General features: G+C 40.9%; 1 protein-coding gene across 1 annotated transcript in view; it reads left to right on the top strand.

Annotated features, from left to right (window-relative positions):
* The first annotated feature begins 431 nt into the window (after window positions 1–431).
* qtc (quick-to-court) overlaps window positions 432–17,543 on the top strand; it is a 398,802-nt gene continuing 381,690 nt past the window's right edge. The window contains exon 1 of the mRNA XM_070089489.1: window positions 432–768. Coding sequence (XP_069945590.1) covers window positions 741–768 — 28 coding nt within the window. The 5' untranslated portion in view covers window positions 432–740. The remainder of the gene's footprint in view (window positions 769–17,543) is intronic.

Below are 17,543 nucleotides of genomic sequence, written 5' to 3'. Positions count from 1 at the left end.
CTCGACATTCTTAATCTTCACGACACTTCTAATGCAGTTTACACTTTTTTTATTTTCAGATTGTACCGAGTAATGTTACAGTTGCACAGAATTTTAAGGAACTGTTTGAGGAAAAAACTGGTAATGGCGGGCATTTTTTTTGGGGGGTAGGGGATAATGGGAAGGAGTGGAGGGGGTACCGGAAAGGAAGGGGGAAACTTCAATCACTTTATGTTTAGTTTCAAAGCTTCACACCAGGTTGTGGTCACCACAGAGTTGTACGTCTCTCAGTGTGTATGTGTTGAGATTACCTTAATTGCTGTTTTAAGGATTAAAATATTCTTGACTGGTGGTGATTAGGTTAGTCTTAATGACCCTCGTGTAGTCGATAAGTTTTAAACTCCCCCCTCCCCTCCCTCCCTCAAGCTACCACCCGAATCTTCTACTTGACAATCGGTGGCAAGAGCTGGTGTGGTCATTTGAGTTGCGTTCGTTGTGGTGACGGGTTGTTTTGTTGTTTCTCTCTCTATACACGGAAAGTGTTCCACTTAACTATATACTATATATTCAAGAGAGCGGTGTTGTCACTCAGGATAACGTAGATAACCGCTGTCAGTGAATTAACGTTTTGTGTTCATTATATTTTCGCATAGACGAAGTAAAGTGTGTTTTTGTTCATGATTTTCTTTGGTGATATTTTGTGACTAAACTGATCTTGAAGGATCCTACTTGACCTACAGTACTACAAGAGCTAGTGAATTATGCCCCCAAAAGCACGCCGAAAGAGAGGTACGTGTTAAATATAATATTTGATTCCCGTGTCGCATTCGGCCGCTAGTTATCACCTGGGTCATCTGTCTGGAAAGTAATAATGGTATAATTACAAAATATTCGGTAAATGAACACGTGCAACTAATGTTGCATCTGTGTCCATTTACCTAACATTTTGTAGGCAATTCTACTAATATTACCTTCCAGATAATAGTTGCATCTGTACATATGATATCCCTAACATTGTATGGAAGGCAGTGGTGATTACACTAGAAGACTGGCTCCTCAGGGCAGGTTCCTTGATACTGGTGAGGGGCTCTTGATCAATCAAAAGAAATTTGACCTGTGCTCCAATTTCTTTAACAGAGCCTGAATGCCTTCTTTTCCCCCCAGGCGCTGTATGAACCTTACGGGTTTGGCCACTTCCGGATTTAGATGGCAACGCTGCAGCATAAACACACATTCCAGTTCTTCCATTTTCTGCAAAAATTGTTAGCTTGAAGCCTGGTATGACCCTTCTCATTAACATCAGAGCACAAATGACTCGGGGCCTCAGTGATAGCACTGTAACTTTCCAAAATAGCTTCGGTGTTTCTGTTTCAGGGAGGTTTTCTTCAGGTTGAATACTAATAGTTGGTTGGATAGCTCCCCCACTGATTTCCTTGTGTTAGTATCAGTGTATCTGCTTCACTTGTGACATTTGTTTCTGTCAGTGGCTGATGCAAGAAAGCAGTGGTTGGTCTTAACTTAGTTGCTATATAATTTTCAAGTGTCTTGCGCGTGCTAGTACCACTTTCAAATCTTTTACTCGTGCTCAGTTAGAATCTGTAAATACATATTAAAATTAATCTTTAACAGTTATTATAAAGGAAAACATGAAGGGGCGTTCTCACAAAATGGGTCCTCTTCACTGAATAAAGAATAAAAAAAAAAAACTTCTGTAACATGGGAATTTTTTCCTTTAATTGTTCCTTATTGAAAGTTATAATGCAAAATCTAAATCAAATCGACTTCCAAAAACCATTTACAAAATAAGTATGCTTTTTCCTATCGTTAACAGAGACTACAAATCAGCGTAGTTTTAGTACTAAGCTGACATAAAAACTGTAACGTTCTCTGCGACTCTGCAGACACATCTTGCACTGTCTCGCTGCTTTCCTCGAGGGACAAAATAAATACAGAAATTAATGCTACGTAGTGTCCAGTTATTGGCTTAAGACAGTATTATTCTGAAATGAAGTGCAACTACAGTGCGTTATGACCTGTAAGAAAGGCTTATGACAAGTGTCCGGAGGCCTATATTTTGAAGCCCTAACCCCTCAAGGAAGGTTCCTTGATGTTTGTGAGGGGCTCTTGATTTAGGGAATTGGATCTGTGCTCCAGTTCCTCCGGGTTTAGCGCTTCCCCCTTGATTATAATAATAATTTGAAGCCCTAAGCTTCAGCCTGCCACGCCTACAAGTAAATCCGGCTCCCAACATGAATGCAATACTATATGGGTGTCGCACTTTATTTGTGAATATATTTCTCAGTTGAGTTTCTTTGACGCCGATGAGAGGCTTTTGGTCCATGGAGCAACCTAATCTCCCTGGAATTAGATGGAATCTGTTTCCTATTCTCCGTGAATGTAATAATTATGTATATATATTATTAGCTCCCCTTCTGGGATTCCTTTTTAGAAGTTGCACGAGTTTTGTTTTCGGTCTTATCGATTTTTTCTTTTAATTTTAAAGGCCTTATCCTGTCGACAAATTTGATATTTTATTGAAATTTTTCAAAAAAATAAATCGTTGGAATCTGATGAGTTACTGGAGAATGCCTTTTCTGATCAGCTTCAAACTTTTACCATTGGTGTGCTTTATTAAATCAAAGTTTCTTAGAGATGTGTAACTTCAATTTGCCAACTTAAGTAAATTTTCCCCGTGTAACTAGAGAAAGTCTGTTCTAATTTTAAATGGAAACGAGATAACTGGAAAAACTTCGTTTTAACGGCAATTTTGAGTTTGAATGGTTACCATCCTCTTCTCAGTAACATTTTTATTTGCTCTCTGTTTTGCTTATTACTCGACAATGCCTTATTCGACTGGCTCCAAATTTTCAACGCTGGTGCAATATGTGGAAAGATTTGTGCCCAATGCACAGTTACATTGGTCATTTTCAAATCTTGTTTGCGTGTGATAGCTGTAGACAGGCTCCTCTGATCGCCTTCAAAATTTTAACATTCGTGTACCCTACCTAGAAGCTTAATGCATATAATGGAATGTAAATGCCACTTTTAATCTCGAAATGGTATAGTATTATGTTGCATTATTTATCCTTGATTCTGGTGAGGGGCTGTTGATCTAAGGAACTGGACATTTCTTCCTCTAGCTCAGGTAGTTTGATTGCTTCCCATTTCACAGGCGCTATGTGATCCCAACGAGTTTAACGCTCTCAGATTAAGACGTAACAATTGTCAAGAGCATAAAATTTCAGTGGCTGATGCATCGTATGAAATGGATGAGACGTTTCATGGGGTTAGGCTGTGTAGGTGCAAATTTCGTTGGATTCTGTACCGTAACAGGAAAATTCATCTTTGGTCAACTTCACACTTTTACTCGTGTTTTTCTCATGGGAAGTAATAATCTTTTGCGAATTTTATTAATGAAATTGGTTACTGTGAAATAATTGGAGACACACTTCCGATGAAAAATAGTCGGTTATGACTATTTGGTCATCCAAGGTAAAATAAATTAGCATGTACTTTTATGCGTTTATAATGTCTGCCTTTGAGACCATTGTTAAAAATTTGAATGTTATGTACATTAGGCTTACATAACTTTTTTAAAAGCTGGTCAGTCTTCCTAGGAGAGGAAAATAAATGGATTGATTTTGGTCTTTAAGTTCTAATTTTTGTTGTTGAGTGCAATAATTTCAATGCCGCATCTGACTAGCTTCAGCCCTTTCTTTTTGAAATGTTTAAATTATATTTGGGCTGTGTCCTAATTTAACATTTTTATTGAAATTTGGACATTTGTTTCTGCATGACTTGTGAATAGCTCATATGATTCCCTTCACAACTTCAGCACTAATATATAATTGCCTTATCAATTTATGGCGCACTCTTCGCGTGCACCGAGGTTAATTAAGGCGTACAGGGATTCCTTTTTCGGATTACCCAGCTACCAAAATAAGTGTAGCTGTAATCGCCTCTGTTGACGTAGTTTTAGGGAGACATGACCATGTGATGAGGGTATTTACTTGTATTTCTGACCCTTCAATCTGTATTTTAATTGGTTATTTACAGAGGCGGGAGTATTGGTGGCTGCGGCTGCGGCTGCCTGGAGTGTTCGTACATTATTTCCCACTAGAAGAGTTTTCCTGGGGTGTTTGGTACATTAGTTCCTATTAGAGGAACCGTTTTCAGTACCGTGGGGGGTCACTGTGTAGCTTTGTGTTCGTCGTTTATTTGTCTAGAGTATTTGATTTCTTACATTGTAATTTAGAATATATTTTTTAATACTCTAAATTTTAATTTATGAATTTTAATATTTTGTGTTTATATTTTGACAGAGCTACGAGGGTAAAATATTTGAGTTACCACTAAACACATGGTTCATGGTTTGAGTAAACAAGTATTCACTAGACAACTTATGTTTTCCACTCCATAATGGCTGAGAGATATTTTAGAAAAATTAAAACATTGTCGTTCACAAAATGCTCTAGAGAGACGCTTGTGACTTGTAGCTAACTAAATTAGCATCTACAAGTATGTATATTATGCAATAAGATCACAACAAACAGGTGATTTCAGAATATGCAAAACAACCACTGTGAAAGAATAAAGAAATTCCAAGCGCATTCGTGACTACTCACATTATCACATTGTTCCTTGATAATGTGAGTAGTCACGAAAGCGCTTGGAATTGCTCTATTCTTTCACATTGGTTGTTTTGCGTATGTATATTATGTATAACGTAATTTAGTATCTAGTCATGAACGTCAGCATTTTTATCACAACTAAGTAACTGTTTTAATGTAATTTTAGTTTCACGCGGTTATCCTTTTCCTTCAAGGGAGGGGGGGGAGGTATTTATACTGAAGGCTTTTAATCCGAGGAATTGGAACTACCCTCTTCTGTACTCGGTACCCAACCTGATTACTTGCCATTCTCAGGCACTAAACCTTGCAGGTTAGTGCTTTCCAGAGTTACTCTATACTAACTTTTTTTTGTTGTGTGCAGTACATAAATATACTAACATTATTACGATAGTTTGTTAGCCAAGACAGAATAGTAGTTTCCCTGAAGTTCAGCAAGATGGCTGACATGAAGCCTCGCTTGTTTGGTAATCACAGTTCTACTTAACTTTTAATCAAATTTAAATAAAAGTAGGTCAGCATGTCAAGGCTAATACAACATTAAAGAGGATAAGAGATACGCGTGAACTGGTTCTGTCGACTTTAATTTACCGGGTTACTACGACGCTTTCAGTAACTCGCTATCAGAGGTAAATTCTTGAAATTTAGTAATTATACCTTTGATCATATCGTTATTATATCTTTGATCATAAGATCAAAGGTTTAATATCGCAGGTTGAGAAGATAAGAGAGACTTTCAGAGACGAATTTCACGAAGACGGTTCACCAAGTTGATGAATAAGAGCACAAGTACAACTCGTGTCATTATTGAGAGTAAAGATACTCTGGTGTCGCAAATGTCTTTAAATTTATTTGTGCAAATCCTTTTAAAAGTTAAGCAAATTTTCGCTCTTGGTAGATTTTTTATTATAAGTTCACAAGATGGTTTGGGTGTAAAAAAAAAAATTGGGATACCCAAATTTCCTTTAAATTACTTGGGTAAATAAGAGATACATGTGCAAGGTTATTTAACCTTAATGGGGGTCAAATTTAGCATCCCAGAGATGCTAAATTTGTGTATTTGATGAAAGCGTACCTTAATCTATGGTATTATTTATTAGTGATCAAACCCTAGTGGGCGAAACGTGTTCCCAGTTATAATGTCATATTATGATTTACTTGCCTGTTATATACCTTTTCTTGATACCTGTAAATTCGCTTGTTTAACTTGTCAGGGGAGAGATGGTGGTCCGTGCACACTTATCAGATTGACGGTGCTAGGGTAGTGTCATTTGCTTAAATCTTATTTAATTATATTCGCGACCTGTTTAATTATATTTGCGACCTGTTTGTTTAGATTTGCGACCTGCTTATTCAGTTGTAATTTACGACCTGCTTATTCAGTTGTAATTTACGACCTGCTTATTCAGTTGTAATTTACGACCTGCTTATTCAGTTGTAATTTACGACCTGCTTATTCAGTTGTAATTTACGACCTGCTTATTCAGTTGTAATTTACGACCTGCTTATTCAGTTGTAATTTACGACCTGCTTATTCAGTTGTAATTTACGACCTGCTTATTCAGTTGTAATTTACGACCTGCTTATTCAGTTGTAATTTACGACCTGCTTATTCAGTTGTAATTTACGACCTGCTTATTCAGTTGTAATTTACGACCTGCTTATTCAGTTGTAATTTACGACCTGCTTATTCAGTTGTAATTTACGACCTGCTTATTCAGTTGTAATTTGCGACCTGCTTATTCAGTTGTAATTTGCGACCTGCTTATTCAGTTGTAATTTGCGACCTGCTTATTCAGTTGTAATTTGCGACCTGCTTATTCAGTTGTAATTTGCGACCTGCTTATTCAGTTGTATTTGACCTTTATTGGTATTTGTGACCTTAAATTGTATTTGCAACTTGTCTATTTGTTTTTAAGATTTTCTTAATGTATATTGCGACCTGCTTATTTGTTACTTTGCATATTGCTTATTTAGTAGTAATTGTACAGTTAGGATGTCCTGGAGCCCAGCGCACTAGATTCAACTGAACCTACCGTGAAAGCATTTGTATTGCTGAACTGTTTCTCCTGTGAAAACGTTTGTATTAACTGAACCTCGTGTGAAAGTGTTGCTTTATCACTTGGGCTGAACGCCATCGGCAGTGACTGACGTGTGAACCTAGTTTTTCGTAATATTATTTGGCATCATTCTTGTTAAAATAGGACTCGCGTTGCAGCACGAACGTTTATTGGAACAACGTTTTCGCTGTGTAGAGCTTTATTAAGTCACGAGTTGATAAAGCTCTACACTGAACTGAACTGAAAACAGGAATAAAGGGGATATAAATAGCGTGCTGAAAATATCTAACCAAGGAATGGTTCTCAGCTAGGGATTAAGACTAGCGAAATTTAGATTGAGAAAGGATTTAAGGGAGTACTGTAGTAGATAAGTGGAGTAAACTCCCAGTTTGCATTATTGAGGCAAGAATTTTAAGTACCTTTAAATATAAGTTGGATGGTCACAAGAGTGGGTGTGGATGAATGAGAGTTAGACGTGCCCAGCATGGTCCAGTAGGCCTGCTGCAATGTTCCTTTGTTATTGTTCATATATAGCTGGTTCAGCAGCAAGCCACTGCTAACCCAGCTTCCCAAATTCTGCTAGTTTTGGATGTAAAACAAAAGCATATAAACACAGTTTATTTTAAATTTTCTGAAACGTATTTACAAAGTTAAAAATTAAGTTTTTCTAGATTTGCGAGCATGCAGCAAATAACTTATCGTTTAAACCCCCAAATGTAGTCTCCCGTCGTATTTTCGTTATAAGATCCCTGATACCTGTGTTCAAAGTCCATTATATCTTAGTGGAAAAGCTCCCCTTGCTCCTCAGAGTATGCTACCATATTCTCCTTGAAATTGTCAAGATGAGCATCAAGGATAAGGGCGTTAAGGGACATCCTACAGCCCATCTGACCATAGCTTTTTACCAAGGTCTCAATAAGTTCCACATAATTGTCAGCCTTGTTGCCCAGAGTGCCCTGTGCTACTGCAACAAAACTCCCAGGCTTTTTTCCTTCTCTGTGACATTCTTTGGAAATTCTGAGCACTCCATGATTTTCCTGACTTGTGGTCCAGTGAAGATGCCAGTCTTCACCTTTGCCTCTCACGGCTTGGGAAAGAAGTCTTGAAGATACTTGAAGGCTGCAGACAGTTAAGAGCTGTAACAAACTGTTTCATTAGCCCTAGTTTGATGTGTAATGGAGGGAACAGAACCTTTTGAGGATCCACCAATGGTTTTTGAAATTATGTCTTCCTACTGAGAACTCAGTCCTTTGAGTCCAGTGCTTCCTCTGGTAATGTGCTGCTCCGTCTCTATCCCAATGACAAATAACAGGGAAACTTGGTAAAACCTCCTTGGAGTCCAATCAGAAATGCTACCATTTTGAAGTCTCCAATAACCTCCCAGCCATACTTGTCATAGTTCAAAGCGTCCAATAGAAGTTTGACACTCTTGTAGTCCTTAAGTTGTACTGAATGAGCCAAGGGAAGAGATTGATACTTGTTCCCATTGTGCATAAGTACAGCTTTTAGGCTTCTGGAGGAGCTGTCAGTGAAGTCTCCACTCATCTGGATTGTATGCAATTCCAATTGCATCAAACAGGCCTGGTACATCATTACAGTAGCACAAAATGTCTTCATTGGGTTGAAGATTGAGACACGCAACATATGGGAATCTTTATTCAGGAAACGTTTCGCCACACAGTGGCTTCATCAGTCCAATACAAAGTAGAAAGGCGTAAGGAGAGGAGGAGTGTGAGGTAATCAGTCCCTCAGCCTGGAGTCTGTGTTCAGTCCATCAATCTTGTAGCATGTACAGCATAGGGCCGTAGACGTGGCTTATATACTGTAGTGAGGCGAGGTGAAGCAGGAGGTGGGCTCATAGTGGTACCATCCACTAGTCGAAGTAGGTCTTCGTCCAAAGGTTGGACAAGTGTTGAAGAATTCTTTGTAACAAGATCCCATGATGCTGCAGTGTCTGACAGTGTCTACGGCCCTATGCTGTACATTCTACAAGATTGATGGACTGAACACATCGACTCCAGGCTGAGGGACTGATTACCTCACACTCCTCCTCTCCTTACGCCTTTCTACTTTGTATTGGACTGATGAAGCCACTGTGTGGCGAAACGTTTCCTGAATAAAGATTCCCATATGTTGCATACGTGTCTCAATCTTCAACTTGTCGGTTTTTCAAACCATTCATCACAAGCTTTGGGTTGACACTTGCTCACTTTCATCTATAAAGTTCCACTCCTTGAACCATGAAATCAAAAGCTCAGCATTTGACTTTGTCAAACCAAAATCTCTAAGGTCATTGAGATCTGTCTGGTTTGGATAGTAAGGATTCCTCCCAATAGCTGCATCTGTGCTCTTCATTTTCTGATTTGCTGTTTTCTTCTGACGGTTGACTTCTTTCTGGAGGTGTAGGTACAGGAAGATCAGCACTGTGTGGTACTGGTGCAATAGAAGAGGGAAGGTCTGGATAAGAAATGGGTGCATTTTTCCCAGTTCGGCGTTTGGAAGGATCCACCAGGCAGAAGCAGCAGTTGATTGATTGATCAGTGGTTTCACTCCATACTCGAGGAACAGCAAACTTTGTTTTTTCTTCTCCTCCATACCATCCTGTAAAAGAACAAAAGAATTAATTTGTTACATTGCATTTAAAAAAAATGTTCCTATTCAAAATTTTACCCTTCATAACTAATGACTTTCTTAACTTCCAATGTTTTCTTACAATGGTCACAAGCAACATGAGGTGCCCCAGATCTTGTCTTGGTCCCCAGCTGGCATGCCAAAATATGCTTTGTAAGCTTCACACATCTCTTTAGATGCTGTTACAGAGAGCTTCTTTGCTTTTGTCTTCATGAATTGACCACATATGTAGCAGAATGCATCTGGAGAATGACTGCAGCCTCTTGATGTCATTTCACGTCTGATGTCTTAGGTAGCCAGAGCTGAACTTTATGCTGGATTGTGAGCCTCTGTTTTTATATTTGCCAAGCAGAACCCTAGAACAGTGTTACATCAGTCTTTCTTGAAAGTGTTCCAGAAGTGTCTTGACAACAAAACCAAAGTTCGGGATCAAAAGTTTTTTTTTAAATTTTGTTTTGTTACAATGAATTGGGAAATGGTGCTTATTTTCCCAGGAACACGACAAAAGTGAAATTTTTTTACGTAGTGTAATCATTAAGTTGAAAATTAAAACTTGCGATGCCAACAAAGCACACTTACTAGATTTCTAAGTCATACACTGCACCATAGGAGTGTATTATATATTTAGATTATCAGTCTTTTATATAATTTTACTAGTAAAAGCCTAACTTAATCCTACCATGATGCAGCCACTCTAAAAGTCTTAACACTAGTCATGTTTGTTGCAGCTGTTCTGCTCTGTTGCAACTGCTGTTTAGGCTTTAAACACTGGACGGAAACAAAAACCGTCCACGGTTCCGCCTTTTATCTGTGTGTAGGGAACACTTACAGCAACTTGCTTCAGATACATTTATAAAGCATAGTAAATCACTGTAGCTTAGCTTGCTAGAGTTTTTGTCGAAAGCTTTTGAGCCATGTAATACCAAACAGTTCACATCTTTTATATTAGGTTACAATAGTAATACAAGAGCTCTAGTATGCTCCCCCCCCCTCCCACAGCACATTCAATTTTTCAGCTACAGGTTCACAAGTGAAAACAGAATTTAGAAAATTTGCAGTTTCGTTCCATGCAACATTGACTGTTGATAATTGAGATGCTCTGAAGAAGGGGTTCTTAACTAGAGGGGTATCCAGGGGGGTATAAGAACCAAATAATGGGGGTACGGGACTCCTCTCTAACAGTAAAATAAAAAGTTGTTAGATTATAATAAACTATCACCTGCTATGTTCCTAGTTTATCCATATGTATAAGAAAACCAATCTACTGACATCTTTTGAAGTCATACTGATTAAAATAAAACCAATCTACTGACATCTTTTGAAGTCATACTGATACCTGATAGGACTGGTGATTGTCTGAAGGGGGATGTTGACATATTAGGCAGTACATTGAGAGGGGGTCTGTAATAGAAAAAAGATTAAGTGTCCCTGTTGTAACAAGTTGTGGGGTTGTGCTAAAGGTCGTGACATAGAATACTGATCGTATTAATATAACTGGGTCAGTTAAATTGAATAAATGTTCAGCGAGACGTTACTCTGCTGGTCACGATGTTCATGAGTTGTCTGCTGCGTTGCTATGAACTGTATTTAGTGTGTGTGTGTTGGGGGGGGGAGGAGACTGGCAATCATCATTTGGGTAAACTTACTTTCGTGTATGAACATTGTGATTTAGTTAATACATGAATTTATGGTAATTCAGCTGGCCACGGTTTTTGGTGCAGCACGTAAATTTTTCCTATTGTAGTCACCCCCCCCCCATTCCTTTCCATGCATTGTTCAGCTATTCACTGCACAAGGAACATTTCCTCAGTTTCGTAATGTGTGTGCGCGCGCGCGCGCGCACACACACGCGCACACACACACACACACACACACACACACACACACACACACACACACACACACACACACACACACACACACACACACACACACACACTCACACACACACTCACTCACTCACTCACTCACTCACTCACTCTTGCTCCTGGAGTTCAACCCCACCAAGTGCAAAGTCATGAAGATTCGGGAAGGGCAAAGATAACCAAAGACAGTATAGTCTTGGGGGCCAGAGACTACAGACCTCACTCAAGGAAAAGCATCTTGGGGGGAGTATAACACCAGGCACTTCTTCTGAGGCGCACATCAACCAAATAACTGCTGCAGCATACGGGTGACTAGCAAACCTGAGAACAACATTCCGACATCTTAAGGAATCGTTCAGGCCCCTGTACACTGTGTACGTTAGACCCATATTGGAGTATGCAGCACCAGTTTGAAACCCACACCTCACCAAGCATGTAATGAAATTGAAGTGCAAAGATTTGCAACAAGACTAGTCCCGGAGCTAAGGGGTATGTCCTACGAAGAGAGGTTAAGGGAAATCGACCTGACGACACTGAAAGACAGGAAAGATAGAGAGGGATATTATAACGACATATAAAATACTGAGAGGAATCGACAAGATGGACAGACAGGATGTTCCAGAGATGAGACACAGCAACAAGGGGTCACAGTTGGAAGTTGAAGACTCAGATAAATCACAGGGTTGTTAGGAAGTACTTCTGCAGTCACAGGGTTGTAAGGAAGTGGAATAGTCTGGTAAGTGGTGTAGTGGAGGCAGGATCCACACATAGCTTTAAGAAGAGGTATGATACAGCTCATGGAGCGGGAAGTGACCCAGTAGCTGCCAGTGAAGAGGCGGGATAATTGACTCGACCAGGAGCTGTGATTCGACCCCTGCAACCACAACTAGGCGAGCACGCGCGCTCACACTATATTACGCTGTAGTATGATACAATTTTACAATGTTTTTTCTTTTATGTGGAGGCTTTGAATTATCGGAAATTACCGTATAATCATTGATATGACTGGGGAAGATTGGGGGCACAAATTCTTTCCCGGGACCCGTCATAAGTATGACATTACGTATTTAAACATGGGTTGTTAATGGTTGTCTCTGCTATAAGTACCTTGGCTTTGTGTGTTATTTTGATACTTGATTTCCAGATGTACTACAAAGATATATAATTTGACAAAAATGTGTATTCATAACTACCCTCCCTTCAGCCGGACGCTAGGTCGTGTTTACGTTGTTGGGGGTCTGTGTATTACCTAGGTGTTAGGCTGACCGGGGGGGGGGGGACTTCTCTGCTAGGAGAGCGTCTTGTGATAGGGTGCTTCCTTGGACGAACTTTGGTTGTGCCGAGGTATCAGTATTGGCTAATTTTGATGGTATCGCTATGGTTTAAAATTGATTATCGGGTATCGGTAAAAAGGTTGGTATCCCCCAACCACTAAGAACCTAGCATTGCAGTCGACAGAAACAGTGGGGATATTTCCCCCATCGTCTAAATTTACTCGCTACTAGTGAATGACATGGAACGTTTTACGAACATGGATTGCGGAATGTGAAAAATAATTTTGAGTAGTATTACGTGAGTTAGGATTATGATGTTTTCAATATGAAAGCTAATTACGATTAGATTTTGATTTTTTTCAGCTGAAGTGACTAGTTTATTGTGCACCGTATATCCGTCCTGTAGAAGATAGCGCAAGTGCATATAGATTTACAAAGGGTCTGGGAGGTTAACTCAGAAAAGGAATTATTAGGAATACATACGTTACAAGCAGATTGCTTAATATGTCTGGTATCTTATTTTCATGAAGATATCTTGACATCACATAGATTATTGTACTGACTATATTCCGTCATAAGTGGGCGATTAAGCACAAAGTGTTCAAGATAGTGACCACAGGGCTGGCCACATACTTTGCATTTGGTTTGATCATCTGTATGTGTCAGACTGCCAGAAGTGCTACTAACCAAGCCTAAGGCTGGCCACTACAACACCAGTCAGTCCGTTCACATTGAAAGTTGCTCCATAAACGTACTTGTGTGTTCATGTTATAATAAGTAATAGATCTAGTCAGGCTTCTGATAGCATTCTTATAACATTTCATTATTTACTTCTCTTGTATTATTCTTAATGCTGCTGCTGCTCTTTCTCTTTCTCTCTCCCTCTCTCTCTCTTTTTTTTTACACAGGGTTTGTCAAGGTTAAGGATCCCTAGCTTTATTGACAAGCTATTTACAGGTTAAGGATTCCTAACTTTATTGGCAAGCTAAGAGCTGTTACCTACATCAGCTCATTTGAAAGCATTTTTATTGTTATGAGACATACAAGTAGGGAACAGGATGAAGTTGGAGCCATCTGTGGGCCAGCATTTTCATTTGATCAACTGACTTCTCTCGTTGACATCATTATGCTGTACGAATGTGTTCCATACTCGAGTCATCCTGGGTATGTATGATCTCAGATGGAGTGATGTTCCGGAGAAGGGTCCAGCCAGAGTGAAGTTGCTGCTTTCTGCCCGTCTTGTGGCATAAAAGCTTGTTTCACGCTGTCCTCGAAGTGGATCCAAGTGTGGTATTTTGACAATATTGGCCTTGTACATAACAGTAAGACCACCCACATCCCTCCTGTGTTGAAGGCTCTGCTGAAACGACAGATCTATCCAGGATGGGTCCAGGCGAGAGATGAGACGTCTTGCTCTGTTCTCTACTGTCAAGCAGACGCAGATGAGAGGGGGGGGGGGCAGGCAAACCAAGAAAGTGGAGCATACTCAAGGTGTGAGCGTACTTGTGCCTCGTACAGGATCTTGCAACCCCTACTGTCAAGCAGATGCGAGATACGGCGAAGTGCTGTAAGCTTCCTGGCTGCCTTGTTTGCAAGATTTACAACATGGTTCTTCATGGTTAGTTTGGAGTCAAATTTCACCCCAAGGATATCAACTTCTTCTCCAGGTGCCAACACCCTCCCATTCATCCTTACTACTGCACCAGCATTACCCTCATGGTGCCTAGAGACGATCATCATTTGCGTTTTCTCAGGTGCAAATGTTACTTGCCATCTATTTCCCCAAGCTGATATAGCTCTCAGCTGGTGATTGATGTAGCTTAGAGCAGCTGGCATTTCTTCTCTTGGATAAGTGAATGTCAGTGTACAGTCGTCTGCATATGCATGTGATTCTGGGATGAGATGAAGAAGGTCGTTGAAGTAGACATTCCATAACAATGGACCCAGGACGCTTCCTTGTGGAACACTTGCCCCAATAGGATGTCTTGCTGATTCCGTTCCATTGAGAACTACACTTAGAGATCTACCATGAAGGTAATCACTGAGGAGACATAGCGTAGAGCCTGCAATTCCCAGTGCTTGAAGTTTTACTGAGAGGCCCTGGTGCCACACCCGGTCGAAAGCGCCAGCAATGTCCAGTGCTACCACACAGCTTACTTTGGATTCATCCAGTGACTGGTGCCACTTAGTGGAGAGGTTTAACAACAGATCAGCAGCAGAGTAACCTTTCCTGAAGCCATATTGACGATCACAAAGTAGTGAGTGGTAGTCAAAAAACTGTCATTTGTCTTGAGATTATTGTCTCGAGGATCTTACCAGTGATTGATAGGAGTGACACTGGTCTGTAGTTGCTGATTTCTGCTCTGCTCTTCTTTTTGTGAACAGGGACTACATTTGCCTCTTTCCATAGAGAGGGCCATTTACACTGTACTAGGCAGTGCTGAAAGATGCGAGTTAGAGGTGCTGCTAGCTGGTCTGCACATCTTCTCAACAATCTTGGGCTCAACCTGTCTGGGCCCACAGCCTTTTCTTGGTCAAGCAATTTAAGAAGGAAATGCACCTCCTCCTGCCTTATTGTCACCACGGACAGTTTTGACACAGTTCTTGCAGCTAGCCAAGGAGGGTCCCTTGCTGGATCAGGAACTTGCATTTTGGTAGCAGTGTTCAGCAAAGAGGTCCGCCTTCTCTTTACTAGTAGAGGTGGTCCCATCCTGTCGATTTAAAGGTGGGATGAGTTCATCAGGCAGATAACCTTGTCTGTCCTTGACCAGGGACCACCACGTTTTGGAGCCTACCTTACCTAATGCTAGGTTTCTTTAAGTGTCCACCTCCCATTTAGCAATGGCCCACTTTTGAACGTCACCCATATGCCTACAGGCTTGTGTGTGCAAGTTCCTTTTATAAGTGGTAGAATGTCTTATACCTTCGCCATGGTTTCTCTTTCTATCTTTTTCTCTTTTTCTCTTTCTCCTTTATTTCTCTTTCTCTTTCTTTCTCTTTCTCTTTCTTTTTTTACACAGGGTTTGTCGAGGTTAAGGATCCCTAGCTTTATTGACAAGCTATTTACAGGTTAAGGATTCCTAACTTTATTGGCAAGCTAAGAGCTGTTACCTACATCAGCTCATTTGAAAGCATTTTTATTGTTATGAGACATAAAAGTAGGGAACAGGATGAAGTTGGAGCATTCTGTGGGCCAGCATTTTCATTTGATCAACTGACTTTATCTCGTTGACATCATTATGCTGTACGAATGTGTTCCATACTCGAGTCATCCTGGGTATGTATGATCTTAGATGGAGTGATGTTCTGGAGAAGGGTACAGCCAGAGTGAAGTTGCTGCTTTCTGCCCGTCTTGTGGCATAAAAGCTTGTTTCACGCTGTCCTCGAAGTGGATCCAAGTGTGGTATTTTGACAATATTGGCCTTGTACATAACAGTAAGGCCACCCACATCCCTCCTATGTTGAAGGCTCTGCTGAAATGACAGATCTATCCAGGATGGGTCCAGGCGAGAGATGAGACGTCTTGCTCTGTTCTCTACTCTGTCAAGCAGTCGCAGATGAGAGGGGGGGGGGGGCAGGCAAACCAAGAAAGTGGAGCATACTCAAGGTGTGAGCGTACTTGTGCCTCGTACAGAATCTTGCAACCCCTACTGTCAAGCAGATGCGAAATACGGCGAAGTGCTGTAAGCTCATGGCTGCCTTGTTTGCAAGATTTACAACATGGTTCTTCATGGTTAGTTTGGAGTCAAATTTCACCCCAAGGGTATCAACTTCTTCTCCAGGTGCCAACATCCTCTCATTCATCCTTACTACTGCACCAGCATTACCATCATGGTGCCTAGAGAATATCATCATTTGCGTTTTTTCAGGTGCCAATGTTACTTGCCATTATTTCCCCAAGCTAATATAGCTCTCAGCTGGTGATTGATGTAGCTTAGAGCAGCTGGCATTTCTTCTCTTGGGTAAGTGAATGTCAGTGTACAGTCGTCTGCATATGCATGTGATTCTGGGATGAGATGAAGGTCGTTGGAGTAGACATTCCATAACAATGGTGCCAGCACACTTCCTTGTGGAACACTTGCCCCAATAGGATGTCTTGCTGATTCCGTTCCATTGAGAACTACACTTAGAGATCTACCATGAAGGTAATCACTGAGGAGACATAGCGTAGAGCCTGCAATTCCCAGTGCTTGAAGTTTTGCCGAGAGGCCCTGGTGCCACACCCGGTCGAAAGCGCCAGCAATGTCCAGTGCTACCACACAGCTTACTTTGGATTCATCCAGTGACTGGTGCCACTTAGTGGAGAGGTTTAACAACAGATCAGCTGCAGAGTAACCTTTCCTGAAGCCATATTGACGATCACAAAGTAGTGAGTGGTAGTCAAAAAACTGTCATTTGTCTTGAGATTATTGTCTCAAGGATCTTACCAGTGATTGGCAGGAGTGACACTGGTCTGTAGTTGCTGATTTCTGCTTTGCTCTTCTTTTTGTGAACAGGGACTACATTTGCCTCTTTCCATAGAGAGGGCCATTTACACTACTAGGCAGTCCTGAAAGATGCGAGTTAGAGGTGCTGCTAGCTGGTCTGCACATCTTCTCAACAATCTTGGGCTCAACCTGTCTGGGCCCACAGCCTTTTCTTGGTCAAGCAATTTAAGAAGGAAATGCACCTCCTCCTGCCTTATTGTCACCACTGACAGTTTTGACACTGTTCTTGCAGCTAGCCAAGGAGGGTCCCTTGCTGGATCAGGAACTTGCATTTTGGTAGCAAAGTGTTCAGCAAAGAGGTCCGCCTTCTCTTGACTACTAGGTTAACCCCGACCACCCGAGCCAATATACCAGGTAGCCAGGGGAGCCACAATTTTGCAAAATTTTCTGAGTCCTGTCTAAAAAAGTTTTAAAACGCTATCATGTCGGGGCGTCGGTTTCCAAATATGGGCTCCAACATTAAATAATGAAACCTCTAATGTTGGCCGACGGATCTGATGATGGCTCCTTGATGAATTACGGTGGTGGGTGTGTGGGGAAATTGGTGTCCCCCGGAGGAGGTGGGCACTGGGGCAGCTGCGGGATGTAGGTCTGTGGTCTTGTATAAGGCCCCAAACCC

The sequence above is a fragment of the Cherax quadricarinatus genome, chromosome 28 (genome assembly GCF_038502225.1).
Source record: "Cherax quadricarinatus isolate ZL_2023a chromosome 28, ASM3850222v1, whole genome shotgun sequence".
In the NCBI taxonomy this organism is placed as follows: domain Eukaryota; kingdom Metazoa; phylum Arthropoda; class Malacostraca; order Decapoda; family Parastacidae; genus Cherax; species Cherax quadricarinatus.
Note: the sequence above shows the minus strand (reverse complement) of the source record. Positions and strands in the feature narration are given on the sequence as shown.